The sequence below is a fragment of the Solanum dulcamara genome, chromosome 11 (genome assembly GCF_947179165.1).
Source record: "Solanum dulcamara chromosome 11, daSolDulc1.2, whole genome shotgun sequence".
Taxonomy (NCBI): domain Eukaryota; kingdom Viridiplantae; phylum Streptophyta; class Magnoliopsida; order Solanales; family Solanaceae; genus Solanum; species Solanum dulcamara.
In genome coordinates this window covers 52310586-52326709 of record NC_077247.1, presented here as the reverse complement: position 1 = coordinate 52326709, position 16124 = coordinate 52310586, and the positions used below count along the sequence as shown (strand labels likewise).

At 32.5% G+C, this 16124-nt stretch overlaps 1 protein-coding gene across 1 annotated transcript; it reads left to right on the top strand.

The window, feature by feature from the left end:
* Positions 1 to 3805: 3805 nt before the first annotated feature.
* LOC129872378 (ubiquitin domain-containing protein DSK2b-like) lies at positions 3806 to 11649 on the top strand. Its single transcript, XM_055947365.1, has 8 exons — positions 3806 to 4272; positions 5689 to 6453; positions 7080 to 7294; positions 7427 to 7540; positions 8762 to 8820; positions 9186 to 9211; positions 11041 to 11133; positions 11220 to 11649. Exons 1-8 carry the CDS (start codon positions 4023 to 4025, stop codon positions 11366 to 11368), a joined length of 1671 nt encoding a protein of 556 aa, XP_055803340.1. The 5' UTR covers positions 3806 to 4022; the 3' UTR covers positions 11369 to 11649.
* The last annotated feature ends 4475 nt before the right edge of the window (positions 11650 to 16124 follow it).

Sequence of the window (16124 nt, the reverse complement as noted above, 5' to 3'; positions counted from 1 at the left end):
TTAACGAGTATGAGTGAACACATCGAATGGTAAAAATTACTTTTATGCCTGAGTTCGTCACGAAATTTTCTCCTAAAAAAAAAAAAAGTTCAAACATCAATATAATTGTCATATTTTTTGTGTGTTTTTGTTCTAGATATTTCGATTAAATAAATTTTCAGAACATAAATATTTTTAATAAAGACTAATTTATTAATTGAAGATTGTCTAAAATTGATGACAGACAAATGACATTTATAGCCTCATAAAAGAAATTGAAGACTTAAAATATATATATATAAAATAAGAGTTTTGATATTTGATGATAGAAAAACACGATATATAAATATTGTTTATTGGTTCATATCACTGGGGATTGCAATCATAATCCTCCATATATAGTTAGAGGTTCAAGACTTTCTAACTCAACTTGTTCACATGGGTGGAGTTGTTCCATGAGCAATTAAAGTCATTTCTATAATAATACTGTTGTCCTTCAAATATCATATTAAGCAAAAATTGGGCACTGCTATCCCTTTTTTTTTTCGAGATAATCTTGTTCCATTCATTTTCATATTTTTTTCCTCACACTTAATTCGATTCAATTTCAAATATATACAATTTATCATTTTTCATGTCAACAACTATAAATAATTTTAGTATAGTATTATAATACCAATAACATGGAAATAAGGTTAACAAATCATAACAAAGTGTTACAATTTAAATTTGATCTCAATATTCAAACTTTAATTATGATTTGTTATTACTGGTCGAACTAGTATCCATTTATCATATGTAAGTCATATTAATTAACATTTTAAAATTTCATTCATTATAAATGAGATGACGCAATAATAACAATATGTCTAGTGTAAGTTTACAAGTGGGATCTAGAAATGATAATATGTATGCAATCTCATTTCTATCTTGTGAAATATAGAAATATTGTTTTCAATAGATTTTCGACTCAAATAAAGCATAACAAAAAAATGAAAAGAAATCACAGTGAATGAGCCATGATAAAGATAAAGGAGAATAGAACAATAGTCATCACATATAATATCATGATTGGGCAAATAAAATGACAAGTAATAATAAAATCAAAGACTAAAATAATATGAGTGTAATAATGATGCTACAAATAAAAAAAATTAGATGATGGTCGAATACCTACTAATTTTCTACGTAGTAACGTAATGATTTTTCAATAAGCGTTATCAATATTCATAGAAGAAAGAATAAAAAGTTAATTATCACAATAGTAAACAAGACATATTCTTGACCTATTGACAGGGGCGAATCTATTAAGACCCAAAGAAGTGCCACGCCACTCACAAGTTTAGACGGAAACTCTATGTATATATAAATATATCTATAGAAAATATATACAAATAATAGACTTGACATCCCAAAAACAAAAGGAATTTGTGGTGCTAGTGGTAAAGGGACAAATGTTTGTGCTTTAAGTTATGGGATTGAATCTTGTTAGAATTTTTTTATTTTTATTTTTTTTGCAACAACCAGGCACGATTTGTTTTCAACTACATGAACGCTTTTTTGGTTTTTGTTTTTTAAAGTTTTAATTGTTGTTGGCTAATTACAACAACAACAACCCAGTGCAATCCCACATCGTAGGGTCTGGAGAGGGTAAAGTGTACGCAGACCTGACTCCTACCATTGTTGGCTAATTATTAAGTATTAATCAATAATTATTTTTAACTTTTAACTTTTTTTTATTTAATTAAACATAAAGAAGATTTTTGTCCTTTTTTTTTTCTCTTCAAACCCTCGCTCCTAGTAGAAAGTTTTTGTAATATTTAGTAATATTATTGAAAATTTAAATTCGTTCACTTCGTGATCTAGTCAAATGTCGAGTGTGAAATTTTAGTATATGTAATACATAAATTTTTATTTTATTACTATTCATATTTTATTGATTGATTTTTCACATAGATCGAACAGATGAATAATTTGATTTGAACCTAAAATTGATTTAATCGATAAGTCTATTTGACCTCTAGAGACTCTAAATCATGGATCCGCTTTTGCCTATTAATTTAGTTTAGACTTGAGCTAAAAGAGGACTTAAGTTTAATAATACTTAACCACAAATTCAAGTAATAAAACAATATATTTTGCCACTATTTCAAGCAATAAATGTCATATATTTTAAAAAATATGTCTAAGTTGAGGTTTGAATGTCCAAACTCAAAGAACAAAGTTGGAAGCTAATTCAGCACAGTAGTGTGAATAAAATCAAATTGAAAATCGCACCAAATCATTAAAAAAATAAATTGACTCGTGATTTTGTTTAACTTGATTTGATATTGGGAAAAACAATAATAAATTTGGGTTGGTTTGATATTAACTTTAAAAAGTTAACCTGAGACAAAATCAATCCGACATTATATATATAATTTTAAAAAATTATTTTATACTTAAAAATATATAAATATTAACTTTAGAATCTAGTTAATAATATTTGATGTCGTTATGTTAAATTTTAGAATCTATAAAATTATTTTTTTTAATTTTACCTTTATTTATATAAAATTATGTTCTTAATATAATAAGATATAAATGTCTCATGTCCAAAAATGAAACGATGGTACTGTAATATTGTCCACGCAACAAGAACTAGACTACTAGAGTCCGTTTGGATTGACTTATAAGATATTTTTAATTTTTTCGATTGTTTGATTGGTTAACTTAAAGTTATTTTGTGCTTAAAATAAGCCATAATAAATAACTGAATTTATTTGGATAAACTTATTTTAAGCAACTTATAAATTGAAAGTAGCTTATAAATCCACAAAAAAAGTTGAACTACATCTACCATTTTTTTAACTTATAAATTAATTGAAATAAATTCATCCAAATAAGCTCTTAGCACGGTTAAGAAAAGAAGTAGACAATTAGACAGAATTATGTTCAATTTAAGCCACCAACCAATAACCATATTGCATTGCCCTCAGAGCCAGTGGAATCCCACCATTCCTTAATGTTGTTCTTTTCTGGTTTCTCCGACTTTAAGGCACCTCCGATTCTTATTGGGTATTTTAAGTATTTGTATTGAAGGTTAACTAATTTGAGTTTGCATCACATAATTTTTTATATTTAAAAATCAAATTCAAAATTTATAATTAAAGAAAGAGCAATTTTATCCACAACACCATATTATTTAATTATATTGGTTGTTTTATTATTTTTATATTTTAATTTATTTGTCTAATTTTTTAAAAAATATATATATTTTTTTAAAAATACCTCATTCTAAATAATTACATTCTATATTCTACGTGGCATATATAAAATTATGAATTTTAAAAAATATTTTAATATAGTACATATATTTTTAATTTAAAATTACTAAATATATCATTTTTTTTTGGTATCAAGTCAATTTGAAATAAATAAATAAAAATGGAGGGTGTATTGGACTAACAATTCTAATATATCCATTTATTTTATACCACAAAGTCATTTATTTTATAAAAAAAATAGTTCACCTGTTTCACTTTTAAGTATTTATCTATTTTGCACATTTTTTTAGAATTAATAACTAATATGAGTGCATAAATTTCATATTAATTGCTGTACAATCTTAAATTTTAAGAAATAATTTAAAGAATAAATAATTAATACTAAAAATAAAAGATAAAAAGATATTTTTATATGTTAAAGATAATAAGTAAAAATAAATATTTATCTGTAATAAAATATAAAATATGTCTAAGTAAAAGCAAAGGGAGGGAATACATTGAATTTTACATATTTCCCAAATTGGAAGAGTATTTTTGGTTTTCATTTTTCACAATATAATAAAACGCAATAAAAGAGTCTCTGTCAATAACATTTCTTTATTATCTCGCTTCACCAGTTTCGCCCTGAAATCGTGAAATCATCTGAATTAGGGCTTCTTCATCTTTCCGTTTGCGATCAATCGGCGATTTCGAATTCATCACTGTTCGTCTCAGGCTACAATTCCCCGTTGATTAGTCGATAGACCTCCCGAATTGTTGAAGGGGAGGAATTTGAGTATGGGCGGCGGTGATAATAGTGCTGCGGCGGCTAAAGAGGATAACGAGAATAACGCCACCGGCGATCAAAAAGTTACAATTAATGTCCGATGTTCCAACGGCTCCAAATTCTCCGTTCAGGTGACTCTAGACTCAAGCGTTGGATCCTTCAAGTCCACCCTTTCTCAGCACTCCGACATTCCTGCCGAGCAGCAGAGATTGATCTATAAAGGCCGGATCTTAAAGGACGAACAAACCCTAGCAAGCTACGGTAATTTTAATTATCCCCATCTATGTTTCTATTTTGATTCGCGGAGGACTTGATTGCTTCTGCTTAGTAGATGTACCGTATAGTCCTCGAAGAGGTCCCTGATTTAAATAGATAATTTTTTGCGTCATGGGGGATTGGTGACAACTGACATGCTATTTTGTTGATTGTGGTTATTGGCTTTTCTGTTAATGTATAATAATTGCCACATGGAAAGGCTACTCCTGGCTTAGAAGTTTTGATATTTGGGTGGGTTTATCTATTGATGGCCAGAAAGATGAATTGATGGACTTAGGTTGGCTTCTGGATATGTAGTTTCTTTGCTAATGAATTCAGTAAGAAAGAGTTGTAATTCTCTCCCTTTGCTTATCAACAAAAAAATAAGAAAGAGCTGTGCTTGCCACTATTGATTGTCCAGTCTTGAATAGAATGCACAAACACAAGATGTTAGCCAAATTGGAGAATGATTTCATAACTGGAAATAAGGGGGGATGTGTGGATATATTGACGAGCAAGTAATGAATATGGAGACACATATTAGAATGGGTAGTGGACTATGGGTAGTGGACTAAGTATGGCTTTGTATGCTACTATTCCCTTGTTGACTACCTGAGATATTGAGGGGGATAAACTAAGGAGTGATGAACTGAATGTCTTTGGGAAGTTCATTGATAAGTGGGCCTAAATGTTGATAGCAAATCAGTGAAAAGTATATTAGCTGATCAATAATCTTCAATAGTTATTATTGAACTAAATCTTTCATTAAAATTCTTCTTTTTTCTTGCTCTTCAAGAACAATAGTTAAATGTATGACCTTTGATTTTGGTTGTAGAATTGTATGGAAGTATTGCCACAAAGTAAGACCTCTACTTAATGCTTTCTCCGTTTAAAGGGTGCAGACTTCAGTTCATACTTCATATGGTGATGATAGCTAATGATGAAAACAACTTCCGTTCATATGAATGAGCATCATCTCCAAAAGTTGGATAAGAAGTGATAATATATATATTGGCAAGTACTATAGTTTAACAGAAAGGTCTGGTGTGTTGACTTACCATGCAGACCCTAGATATCTAGTTGAGAGTTGTGTTCAAGGCAACATTTTGCGAGGATTGTACTCTATAGAAACAAGGTGCTGATGGTTAATAGTGATCTCTAAAAGACCAGAACAGACTAGAAGGAGGGTATTAGAAGTGTAAAACGCATGCGGCTTGGGGATGAAAAATGGTTCCTCTTTCCAACTATTGGGAATGGATGGAGTATCTTGTGCTCTGCTCTGTCATTAGTTAACATCTAATTTTGCATTATGTTTTACATGGTTATATTCTTTCTCTGTGAAGTATGTGTTTGACGTGTTACCAGGTTGTCACAGTAATATTCTTTTATGTCTTGCTCATCTTCTTTATATGTGGTTGATAGGTCTTGAGGAAGATCATACTGTTCATTTGGTTCGAGGTTTTGCACCAGCTGCCGCTGTCAATACTGCAAGTGCAGTCAATACTGGAAATCCAAATGCTAATCAGAATGCACCCTCTGATGCCGCTCCAAATGTAGGCGGACCATTTGCTGGATCGGGCCTTGGGGCTTCATTGTTTCCTGGTCTTGGAAGTGGCGGCAGTGGTGGTGGTCTACTTGGAGCTGGCCTTCCGGATTTTGAGCAGGTGCAACAGCAGTTGACCCAGAACCCCAATATGATGAGAGACATGCTGAATATGCCTCTCGTTCAGAATTTAATGAATAACCCAGACATCATCCGTAACATGATCATGAACAATCCTCAAATGCGAGAGATCATGGATCGTAATCCTGAGCTTGCCCATGTTCTCAATGATCCTGCTACTCTTCGGCAGACAATGGAGGCTGCACGAAACCCTGAACTTATGCGTGAGATGATGCGTAATACTGACAGGGCAATGAGCAATATTGAATCTTCTCCCGAGGGATTTAACATGCTGAGGCGCATGTATGAAAATGTCCAAGAGCCTTTCCTAAATGCAACAACTATGGGTGGAGATGCAAGAAGTGATGTGGGTTCAAACCCGTTTGCAGCTCTTTTGGGTGCCCAGGGTGCGGGGCAAGGAAGAGACCAGTCAACTAATCCTCCAACTACTGGTTCTGAGGCTACAGCTAACACACCTGCTCCAAATACTAATCCACTTCCTAATCCTTGGGCTTCTGCTGGCAGTAAGCTACTATCATATCATATCCTTTGATTGTACGAGCTTTGCTTGCTTTAGACATGCTTAATTACTTCACCTCTTTATTTTTTGGGGATAACGGTGGTGTCCGGGTTGCACACCTCGACTATTATACTAGGTACTTGCTACCTCCCACAAACACATGTAACGGGTAACTTTGCCGCAATGGCTTTGGCAAATGAGAAGAAATCACCCCATGTTTTTTTGTCTCTGCTGGCCTTTGCCTCTTCTTTGATTGAAGTCGGGTTTCACTTATAGTAGGCAGCGACTTCTCGTCCTCTTGTGCTTCTGCAAACTTTTATTCTTGGCTGCTTTGATTGGCTGTGAACTACTGGTGTAATTTGTGTTTTGAATTTACACACCAGGGGTAGCATTGCACACTACAAACAAAATGTTAAGTTCTCATAAGCCTCCCATGCTTGATTTGCAAGAATTTTCATCCTCCATGCTGTATGCATAATTCTATGTTTCATTTAGGAGCTTTGAAGCAGGTGGTATTTAGACATCAGGGCATTTCATAAGTTTTCTTGTTGGCTAGATACAACAGATGGTTGTGCTTTTGTTATTATGTTCTATTTTTATTATTTTTTTCCTCACTTTGACTTTTTGCAGCTGGAGCTGGCCAAACTAATACCACTGCTAGGTCAAACACTGCTGGGGAAACCAGGGCACCACCGCCTTCTGGCTTAGGTGGACTTGTGCTCCCAGATCTTGAGGGAATGCTGGGTGGCATGCCAGATGCTGCTTCACTAAATCAGATGATGCAGAACCCGGCCGTCTCACAGATGATGCAGTCTCTCCTCTCAAATCCTCAATACATGAACCAGGTATAATTTGTGACTTGAAGCTTGCTTGCAGTCATCAAATTTACGTCTTTATTTCCCTACTTTATTTCTCTTCTTTTATTTTCATGGAAAGCTTCATGTCAAGTTCTCATTCAGTAGTATCTTGGTGTTCAGATGCTTGGGATGAATCCACAGCTGAGGAACATGCTTGATTCCAACTCCCATCTTCGAGAAATGATGCAAAACCCTGAATTTATTCGACAGATGACTTCCCCCGAGACAATGCAGGTAAATCATGTCTGGTTGCTATCTTTATCTTGCTTCCCTGAAGTGTATGGTGCATTGTGTATTGAATATGGTGCTTGGCCAACTGATTCCTCATAAGTGTGCTTTTCACTAATTTAGCTTCATTACCTATTTGTGGATGAGACAAGCCATGTACATGAACATGTCCAATTGAGATGACGCTAAATCATTAGTTCAGACTGTTGGTCAAAAGAAGTCATAAGCTAACTATGCGTGTCAAAGGGGAATTGTAAAAAATCAATATAGTGCACTTGGTACTTTTTTGCTTTGGATTGGGCATTTATAGATCCACTTTTATACCTCTCAAAATCACTGAATTTCTCCCATTTTCCATGACAAAACTTGCCGCGTATTAGTCGATCCCATTTCCTATAAAATTAAAAATTAAGCTGTGATGGTTTCCAATTTCTTGAAAGGAAACTTCAGATATTTGAAACAATTGTTATGTTATACCATGGAACTCTATCTTTAGAATTATATTTAACTCATAATATTGCCTTCTGATTTTAATTTCTCCACCAATTAAAGCATCAATTTGTGAATCTTAACAATATCTCTCTCTTAGATATATTGCATGTTCTCTTATCATCTTCCGATTTTCTATATATTGGATACAAGAGTCATGCTTTCATCCAGATGTAGAAATTTGCATTTTTCATTAGACCGACACTCTTTTAAGATACTAATTTACTCAAGCCAATAAACGCAGGGAGTCCTAGTTTCATCCAAGTGTTGAAATCGACTTGCTTGTCAATTAAACTAAGTGTAAGATATCCCTTGTCAAAAATAAATAAATAGTAAGCGTAAGATATCAATACACTCAATGGACGTCACCGTATGTGTGTTTCTGGATGTGGCTATAACATTTACCAAAACTTAAGGTGGTAAGTCTTAGTTAAATTTGAAATGCGAAATATTAGGCGAAGTCCTAAATTTTAAAGTTCCTTCCACCATTGATTTATCTAGAAGGACCACTTTAGCTTTAAAAAGGTAAAAAGTAACATTTCACTGTGGAGCTTTGTGCTTGTGTAATGATATAGATATAGATTTTTGCCATGAGGTGGGTTTGGATGGGCAACTGTGAAACTAGGCTTTTTGATTCGTCTGAACAAATAGCTTGACAAGTGTATTTTCTCATGCTATAGTGTATTTTGGTTCGTAGTCCTTATGCGTCCTTTGACTCTGACTTTTGCTTCTTTCTAGCAACTTATGACTTTCCAGCAAGGGCTTTTGTCTCAACTTGGTCGACAACCAACAAACCAGTAAGTTGATACCTACGTTTTGTAAGTTCACTTGTCTGGAGTTCTGCATGCTTCATGATTTATGTTACAAGTTCTGCATATCTTTCGTAAATCCCATTAGTCAGCATCTCTTGTATACACTTGCAATGAACTCTTGTCAGCATCTCTTGTATACACTTGCAATGAAGTTGTTAAGCTACTCAGACATATTCTCAGATTTCAATTTTCCAATAGTAGAGAACCATCTTAATTCTTAATTAGGAAGGAAGAAGGGCATGCTTAACTTTTTCATGTTTCAGATCTTCTTTATGGTTGTTGGATCATTTTGGATAACTTTATGGTATTTCTGGCTTCATGCTGAGATGATGTCTTTTTCCCTCTTGCAGACCGGGTCAGAATGCGGGAGGTGCAGGTAAAATTTTGTGCCCTCGAATACCTCAAACCCAAACCCCTTACCTGCAATGTTACCAGTGATGTAGGTTATTTCAATAAGTAATCATGTTGTAAATTGTTATCTTATCAAAGAGCCGATATATTTTCATTGCCCTTGTTTTGAAAGTTTGTTCAAGACTAATTTTTTTGTGCAAAAAAGGTCTAGTAGTTATGTGATGGAAGGATGCTTACCAAAGTGAAAAGTAAATTCTACTTTGAATGCTGCGTATTTAAAGCTCAACATATCCACAGATGAGTGTTGTAGACATGCGGATGTTTAAATGGATGTGTGGTCATAGAAAGATTGGATAAGATTAAAAATGACCACATTCGCCAGAAGGTTTGAGTAGCATGCATTGAGGATAAAATGAGAGAAGGTTGATCGAATATTTATTTTTAGTATTACACTCAAGGGTCATTTGGTTGGGAACAATTTAACCCACAATGTTTATGGGATAACTTATCCCATCACTATGACATAAATGGTGGGATAAATAATTCAAGGAACACCTAATACCTCCAACCAAACACAAGATAAAATAATCCTGCATTTTATCCCGGGATTATTATACCTTATACCTCACACCAAACGACTCCTCATAGTCTCTGGAGTCTGCGTACTGACCAGACCAGGCCTTGATAATAAGGTCCTTTCAAACAAAATCAAGACAGAAATGAGGTCGAAATAGCTAGTTATATTAAAAGCATGAAGGGGCTAAATTAAATGAAATATGTCTTTTTTATACATATGTTTAAAAAGTACTACCTTTGTTTCATATTAAGAACCAATGCTCTTAAGCCCAAAGAGTCGGGCGGAAAACCCTCCGTTCCTGGTTCTGCTGTAGTTTTTGGAATAATTACCAGCCAAAATTATCTTTTAATTCCAAAACTACTAATTACTGTTGTAATGGCAATTTGAATTATATTGATTGGGATGGTATGGTCATGGCCTGCATCAACCTAGAGATGCAGCGGTCGAATTATGTTGAGTGGAAATATTAAGAGAGGACGGTGTAGACCTAAAATCACGAGTTGTGAGAGACCTGCAATTTTTGGAATCATTGCGGACTTGGCTTAATACATGACACAAGAAATATGATTCGATACCAAAACTAGGGTGGAAACTGTCTAAATTCTTTTTCTATCCATCGACAGATTCTCTTGAAAGGAGTCTTGACGCTATGTTAAGGGTTGCCACCTTGTTGAGGTGATGAGTTTAAGGGAAAGCTATTGGGGGTGGGTGGTATAGGTTTGGGAAGGCTATTAGAAGGTTTGGGGGTGGTGGGGACCACAAGGGTATGTGTGTTGTAGGGGTTGGAACTAATGGAGTGGTTTAGTTTCTCACTACATCCCTGTCATGTGATCTGATAATTGCCTTTCAAGGACTAAAGTGCCTCCCAACTTATTTGTCTAGGCGCTAGCCAGTAAGTTCAGTCTATTGGCTAGATATGGAATCTGAACATTGGATGCATTCATCAGTTGCTGCTACTTTCTAGATGAAACATCATGTAGATAGTAGTTCCACTTTTGACACACACATGAAATCTAGTTGTACTAACATATACTCAGCTTCAGTGAAGTCTTTCAGCATCCCTTATTGAAATTGCTGAGATATGAAATATAGCTATATTATGATACAGTCGCTTCAGTACAATCCATCCTTTATATCCTCCATAAAGGGGAATGTATGGTCAGTTTTGATTCTTTCGTGTGATATATAGTACAGTTGTGAAGGACAAGTACAATGCTATTTTTGCATACTGCTGTTTAGTTTGACTCACATCATTACGGTTCTTTTAATAATTGCAGCCCTTGACAACAACATGGGAATGGAAATGCTGATGAATATGTTTGGTGGACTTGGGTCAGGGGGTTTGGGTGGTGTCCCCAACAGATCCAATGGTTAATTTTTCTCCTCTGTATTTAGTCAAACTCTCCCGCAAATTTTAACTTGCTCTCACCTTTTTCATGTTGATGTCTTGCTGTAGTGCCTCCGGAGGAATTGTACGCCACTCAGCTAGCACAGTTGCAAGATATGGGTTTCTTTGACACTCAAGAAAATATCAGAGCATTGGTTGCCACTGCAGGCAATGTTCATGCCGCAGTAGAAAGACTTCTTGGAAATCTTGGACAGTAATGTTTTTATCATTCTCTTTCATATGACTATAGCTTCTGATGGGGACAAAGATGAAGTCGGTTTGTTTGGACATGACGAGCATCAAATCTTAATTGGAAGGAGCATTGAGTTTTAGTTGGAAATATTTATTTGAAGTTTATTTTTGAAAAGGACTCTCTAACTGTTGTCTCCCATTCTCATTTCCCTTGGACCAAAAACAAAAGGAAATTGATGGAAGAACCAAGTTGTTTTGTCCCTTGTACATACAATGTTAAAATTGGTATATTATAATTTGTACTTCACTTCTGTTTAGCATCTCTTTTTTGATATGCTAGACTAAAGGGATTTGCTTGATGCTAGTCAATTCTTCTGTGGCTGTCTGTATTTCTCTGAATTGCTTATTCAATTGCGCATCAAGTTTTTTGTGTTCTATGTGTTGTTTTTGTCTCTTCTTTGAGTTTGACGATTTATTTTGCTTGGAATATGAAATTACTTGTAAGGAAGAATGAGCGGGCTCTCCTGATTTTAGGCAATTGATGCTTGCTGATCATTGGTATATGGTTTAGTATATTTGTGTATTCAGAGAGAACCCTCAGTCTAGCTCTTGGCTTGTGCTAGTGTAATGCAGTTCTGGAGTAGGTGAGTCCGGGGAGCTGAGTAATATAAGAATGTAGTAGAAAACTGGTTAGTCTGTTTCATAATAGAAGCAATAACTTTGGCTATTTTCTGATTTTTTTTTGAGCTGAGACTAAATTCTTCATGGCTCTTTTCAAAAACCAAATTTCCATATCCTAAGATTTTCATCTTTCATTATCTCAGCTCCATTTTTCTTAATTTGAAGTCCTTCACCTCTGGTTGAGGACAAGGAGGGTAATAATTTATTATCATCATTTTCATTCCTTCTTCAAAAAGTACATTCATATCCTCAGCTTGCATCCCTAAAGCTCTTGCCATTTTGTATATAATTTTCACGGCGAGTTCCATAATTTCTCGAGCATGTTCCAGTGCATCTCTGGATATTCAAAGAATTTAAACATAACTATGTCAAGCAAAGTGGAACAGATAAATAAATTTTTTACGCAATGCTAAAAAGATGTTCATACGATATTTTATCTATCAGGTCATTAGTTTAATTGCATGTAAATATATATACTCCCTCAATATCAAAACGACACTTTCTATATTTAGTAAAATTTAAGCCAATTATCCTGACATATTTAAGACTGCAAGATTCAAAAAACATTTTGATATATTACACACTTTTTTAAATTTAAAATCATAAAATTTTATTTTCTTAAACTATGTCTTGAATCAAACCAAAACAAATGAATTGAAACGAGGAGAGTACTAAACATGAATCGGTAATCAACCAAGGAAAAAAAGTAAATGACAAGTAACAACTAGTTAAGCTATCAATACTATAAAAGCTTTTTATATTTTTAGTATAAATGAACTAAATCTTTCACTCAAAGGTCATGTAATTCTATTTTGTTCTTAGCTTGTTTAAAAAAGGACGATCTTTTTCTAATTAGTTTGAAAATAATATAATTTAAGTATTTTATTTTATTTTAAATATTTTTTTATATTAGCTACATAATTTTTATAGCATATTTTAATTAAATTACGAGTTTCAAAAGTCTATCAATCACACAAATATTATAACACATTCATTTAAAGTCATAAAATTTTAAATTCTCCATTTTTAACTTTCATGTGGATCTTCTAAAATCTCTAGAATAATCAAATTTGAGTATTGGACCCTCGCAAGAATGCAATTTATTCGGGAAAAAAAGGACGTGGTACATGATATAATCATAAAGTGACTTCTAATTTAAAAGAATAATTTAATCAACTATTATGAATTTTTTGATGAGATACAAGTAGCAAGTAGAAAATGTGAATGAAAAACTCTCATATAAATTTAATTAATCACATGCCTCAAAATAATAGACTTCTTCTACGGGTAAAGTATTAAACTTTAACTAAAACTAAAAAACTGAATATTCTACTTAATTAATTATTATACAATTAATTAAACAACTAATTATATTCTAAAAAACTGTAGCGTTAATAGATGCAACATCCAACGAGCTTGTCCTTCAAACTACTAATCACTCCTTTATTTTTAATGAGAGAAGTTGCCTTAATTGATAGGAAGGGTTTTACCCTAGTATAGAACTTTCTTTATGAAATTAGTAGGGAAAGTGACCATGTAAAGCATGTCAGCACAATATAATCTAACTTTTGTTCTTCAGATATATACCACAAAAGTTTGCCCTAATCCTTCAGCATCCCCTTCTTCTTGTTCAAACTTCTTCTCCTCTTGGATCCACTGTTAGCTCGAAAATCCTCCCATTTCTGACTTCACTTTCTCCACCAATGATGAATTCACTCCATGCATGATTCATCACCTGAAATTTAAAGACATAATATATACATAAAGAACCTCCTAAACTTGACATGTTTTCTTTAGATTTTCTTAACTATCCGTAGTTTTAATCATCCGCCTGAACTTGCCTATTTGATAGCCTTTATCCCCTTAGATGTTGATGTGGCAAAGACTATCAAATAGGTAGATTCAGAGGAATATTAAGACTACTGATATATAGTTTAGGGGAGGGGGGGGGGTATGAAGAAAACACATAGGGGATCTTTAAATATTGTGCCAAATTTAAAAATCATTCTAATAATTAGTAGTCATCAAAAACCTAAAAGGGATACATTGTTTGATAAATCATTGAAATAAATGAGTTTTACGGTATATATATATGCAGTTTGTTCACATTATTAGTCAGGTCATTCAAAAGATATCTACCGACAAATATCCTTCAAATGTAAGATTCATAATCTTTAAAAAATATAAATTAGTTACCTAGTACAACACATAAATGCATGTGAGATGTAACCTGACCTGATGATGTAAAAATTCTATCCGAAAAAATCCACATCCTTTGCAAGCAAAATGAAGTCTCACAAGTTTTGAGTCATCGTCATCACTCATCTCCATCGAAATATATATATATATATATATATTCGATGGAGTTTTCTTTCTATAGCTTCCTCTAAGAGAATTACTTGTTTTAGAGAGAAAACTTATATATTGAGATGTGAATAAGTTATCTAATGTACTGTTATATATGTTAGAAAAATAGATGAAGATTAATGAAGAATGAAAAGATCATTTGAGACGGTGGGATATTATAGATTTTAAATTGTTCTTGTTTTGAAAGGTTGCATGGTACAATTTTTCACTTAAAAAATGATTGTTTAAACAAAATAACAAATACATTTATATGACGTGAATGTTAATGAGTATAAAAGGACCAACACACATGCATCCACAAGATAATTAATATCTATATATAGTATATACTCCTATAAACTATGCTATGATGAATGAATTTGAGCTTATTCAAGATTAATGGGAAATACCTCAAATGAAAAAACAATAGTTTTTTTATGGGAAAAATGAAGAAACAAGAAAAATAGGATAATATGATTCATTGAGTAGACATTTTTATATAGAGCCATGAAGAATGTGAAAAGACAATGTAAAAGTATTACTATCATGGAAGCTGAGCAAACAATAAATACTTGAATGTGAATAGGCTTATTATAAATACGATAATATATAGTAGAAAAATTAATTATGCCTACAATTACTACAGTTAGATGAAATAATTTTCAACATTTTCCCTATTCAATAATATAAAGAATTAATAATTTAATGAAAGGTATGAGCTGTGACATTTTCGAAGGGTTGTGACTGTTCTGAAAAGTTGTGACTTTTCTAATAAGGCACAATAAATTAAACACATGTTCATACTATATATCCTTTATTGGCTATAAATGAAGGGGCCATTCCCCCACATTTTTAAACTAAAAAATTTCTAAGTTTTCTGTTCTTCTCTTCTTAAAAATCTCAAGTGTGATATGCAGTCGTTGAGTAAGTTTAAAGTTCAGCAGAATTTGAACACCGTTTAACTTGAATTTTAAATTACTATAATACCCCAACTAAAAACATTCAATTTAGTATGTATTCTATATTTTATAGCTATATTTATTTATTTATATTATATTAAAAGTAGAAAATCCAACAATATAATAATAATTAAGCAATGAATTATAGTGGAGGGAGGAGAGGGTAGATTTAAAGGTGTAACCAAGAGATTTTATGAGTGACTTTTTTATTTTTACGTATTACAATTAATTTTAAAATGAGAAAAAAATTAAGTCATAAAAAAGGAGAAAAAGATAAATCTAATTGGAGGTTATAGAGGGAAGTGTTATATCACCTTATATTTACCTAGATGTATATTATAAATATATATATTCAAATATTGATTTCACAACTTTCTATGCACACAGTAGTTAGTAATCATAAGAAAGTTTATATCCATTATTCATAGGTTCGGAACTTATACTTTATTATTTCATTTATAATCATTTACTTAAATTTTTGATTTAATAATATTGACATTATTATTAAAAATAGTGTACTACATAATTTGACATTCACGTGCAAAGTATGTGCATCAAAACCGATATATATATATATATATATATATATATATATATATATATATATATATATATATATATATATATATATATGATAATTAATTATTAAGTAGGGAAATGAAACAAGCTCAAATGGATCGAAGTTGATACAATGATTAATATAGTTAACCATAATATTTTTGAGTTGTGATATACTAATTGTTGTTGTTAAAGAAAAAAATGAACAATCATTCTCTACTCAATTTATAATAACATT

Bases quoted from the DNA above. Each gene is read 5' to 3' on its own strand.
- LOC129872378 (XM_055947365.1), top strand. From the start codon at position 4,023: ATGGGCGGCGGTGATAATAGTGCTGCGGCGGCTAAAGAGGATAACGAG. The intron at 4,273-5,688 runs GTAATTTTAATT...TGTGGTTGATAG, and splicing joins ACAAACCCTAGCAAGCTACG to GTCTTGAGGAAGATCATACT. The intron at 7,295-7,426 runs GTATAATTTGTG...CTTGGTGTTCAG, and splicing joins ATCCTCAATACATGAACCAG to ATGCTTGGGATGAATCCACA.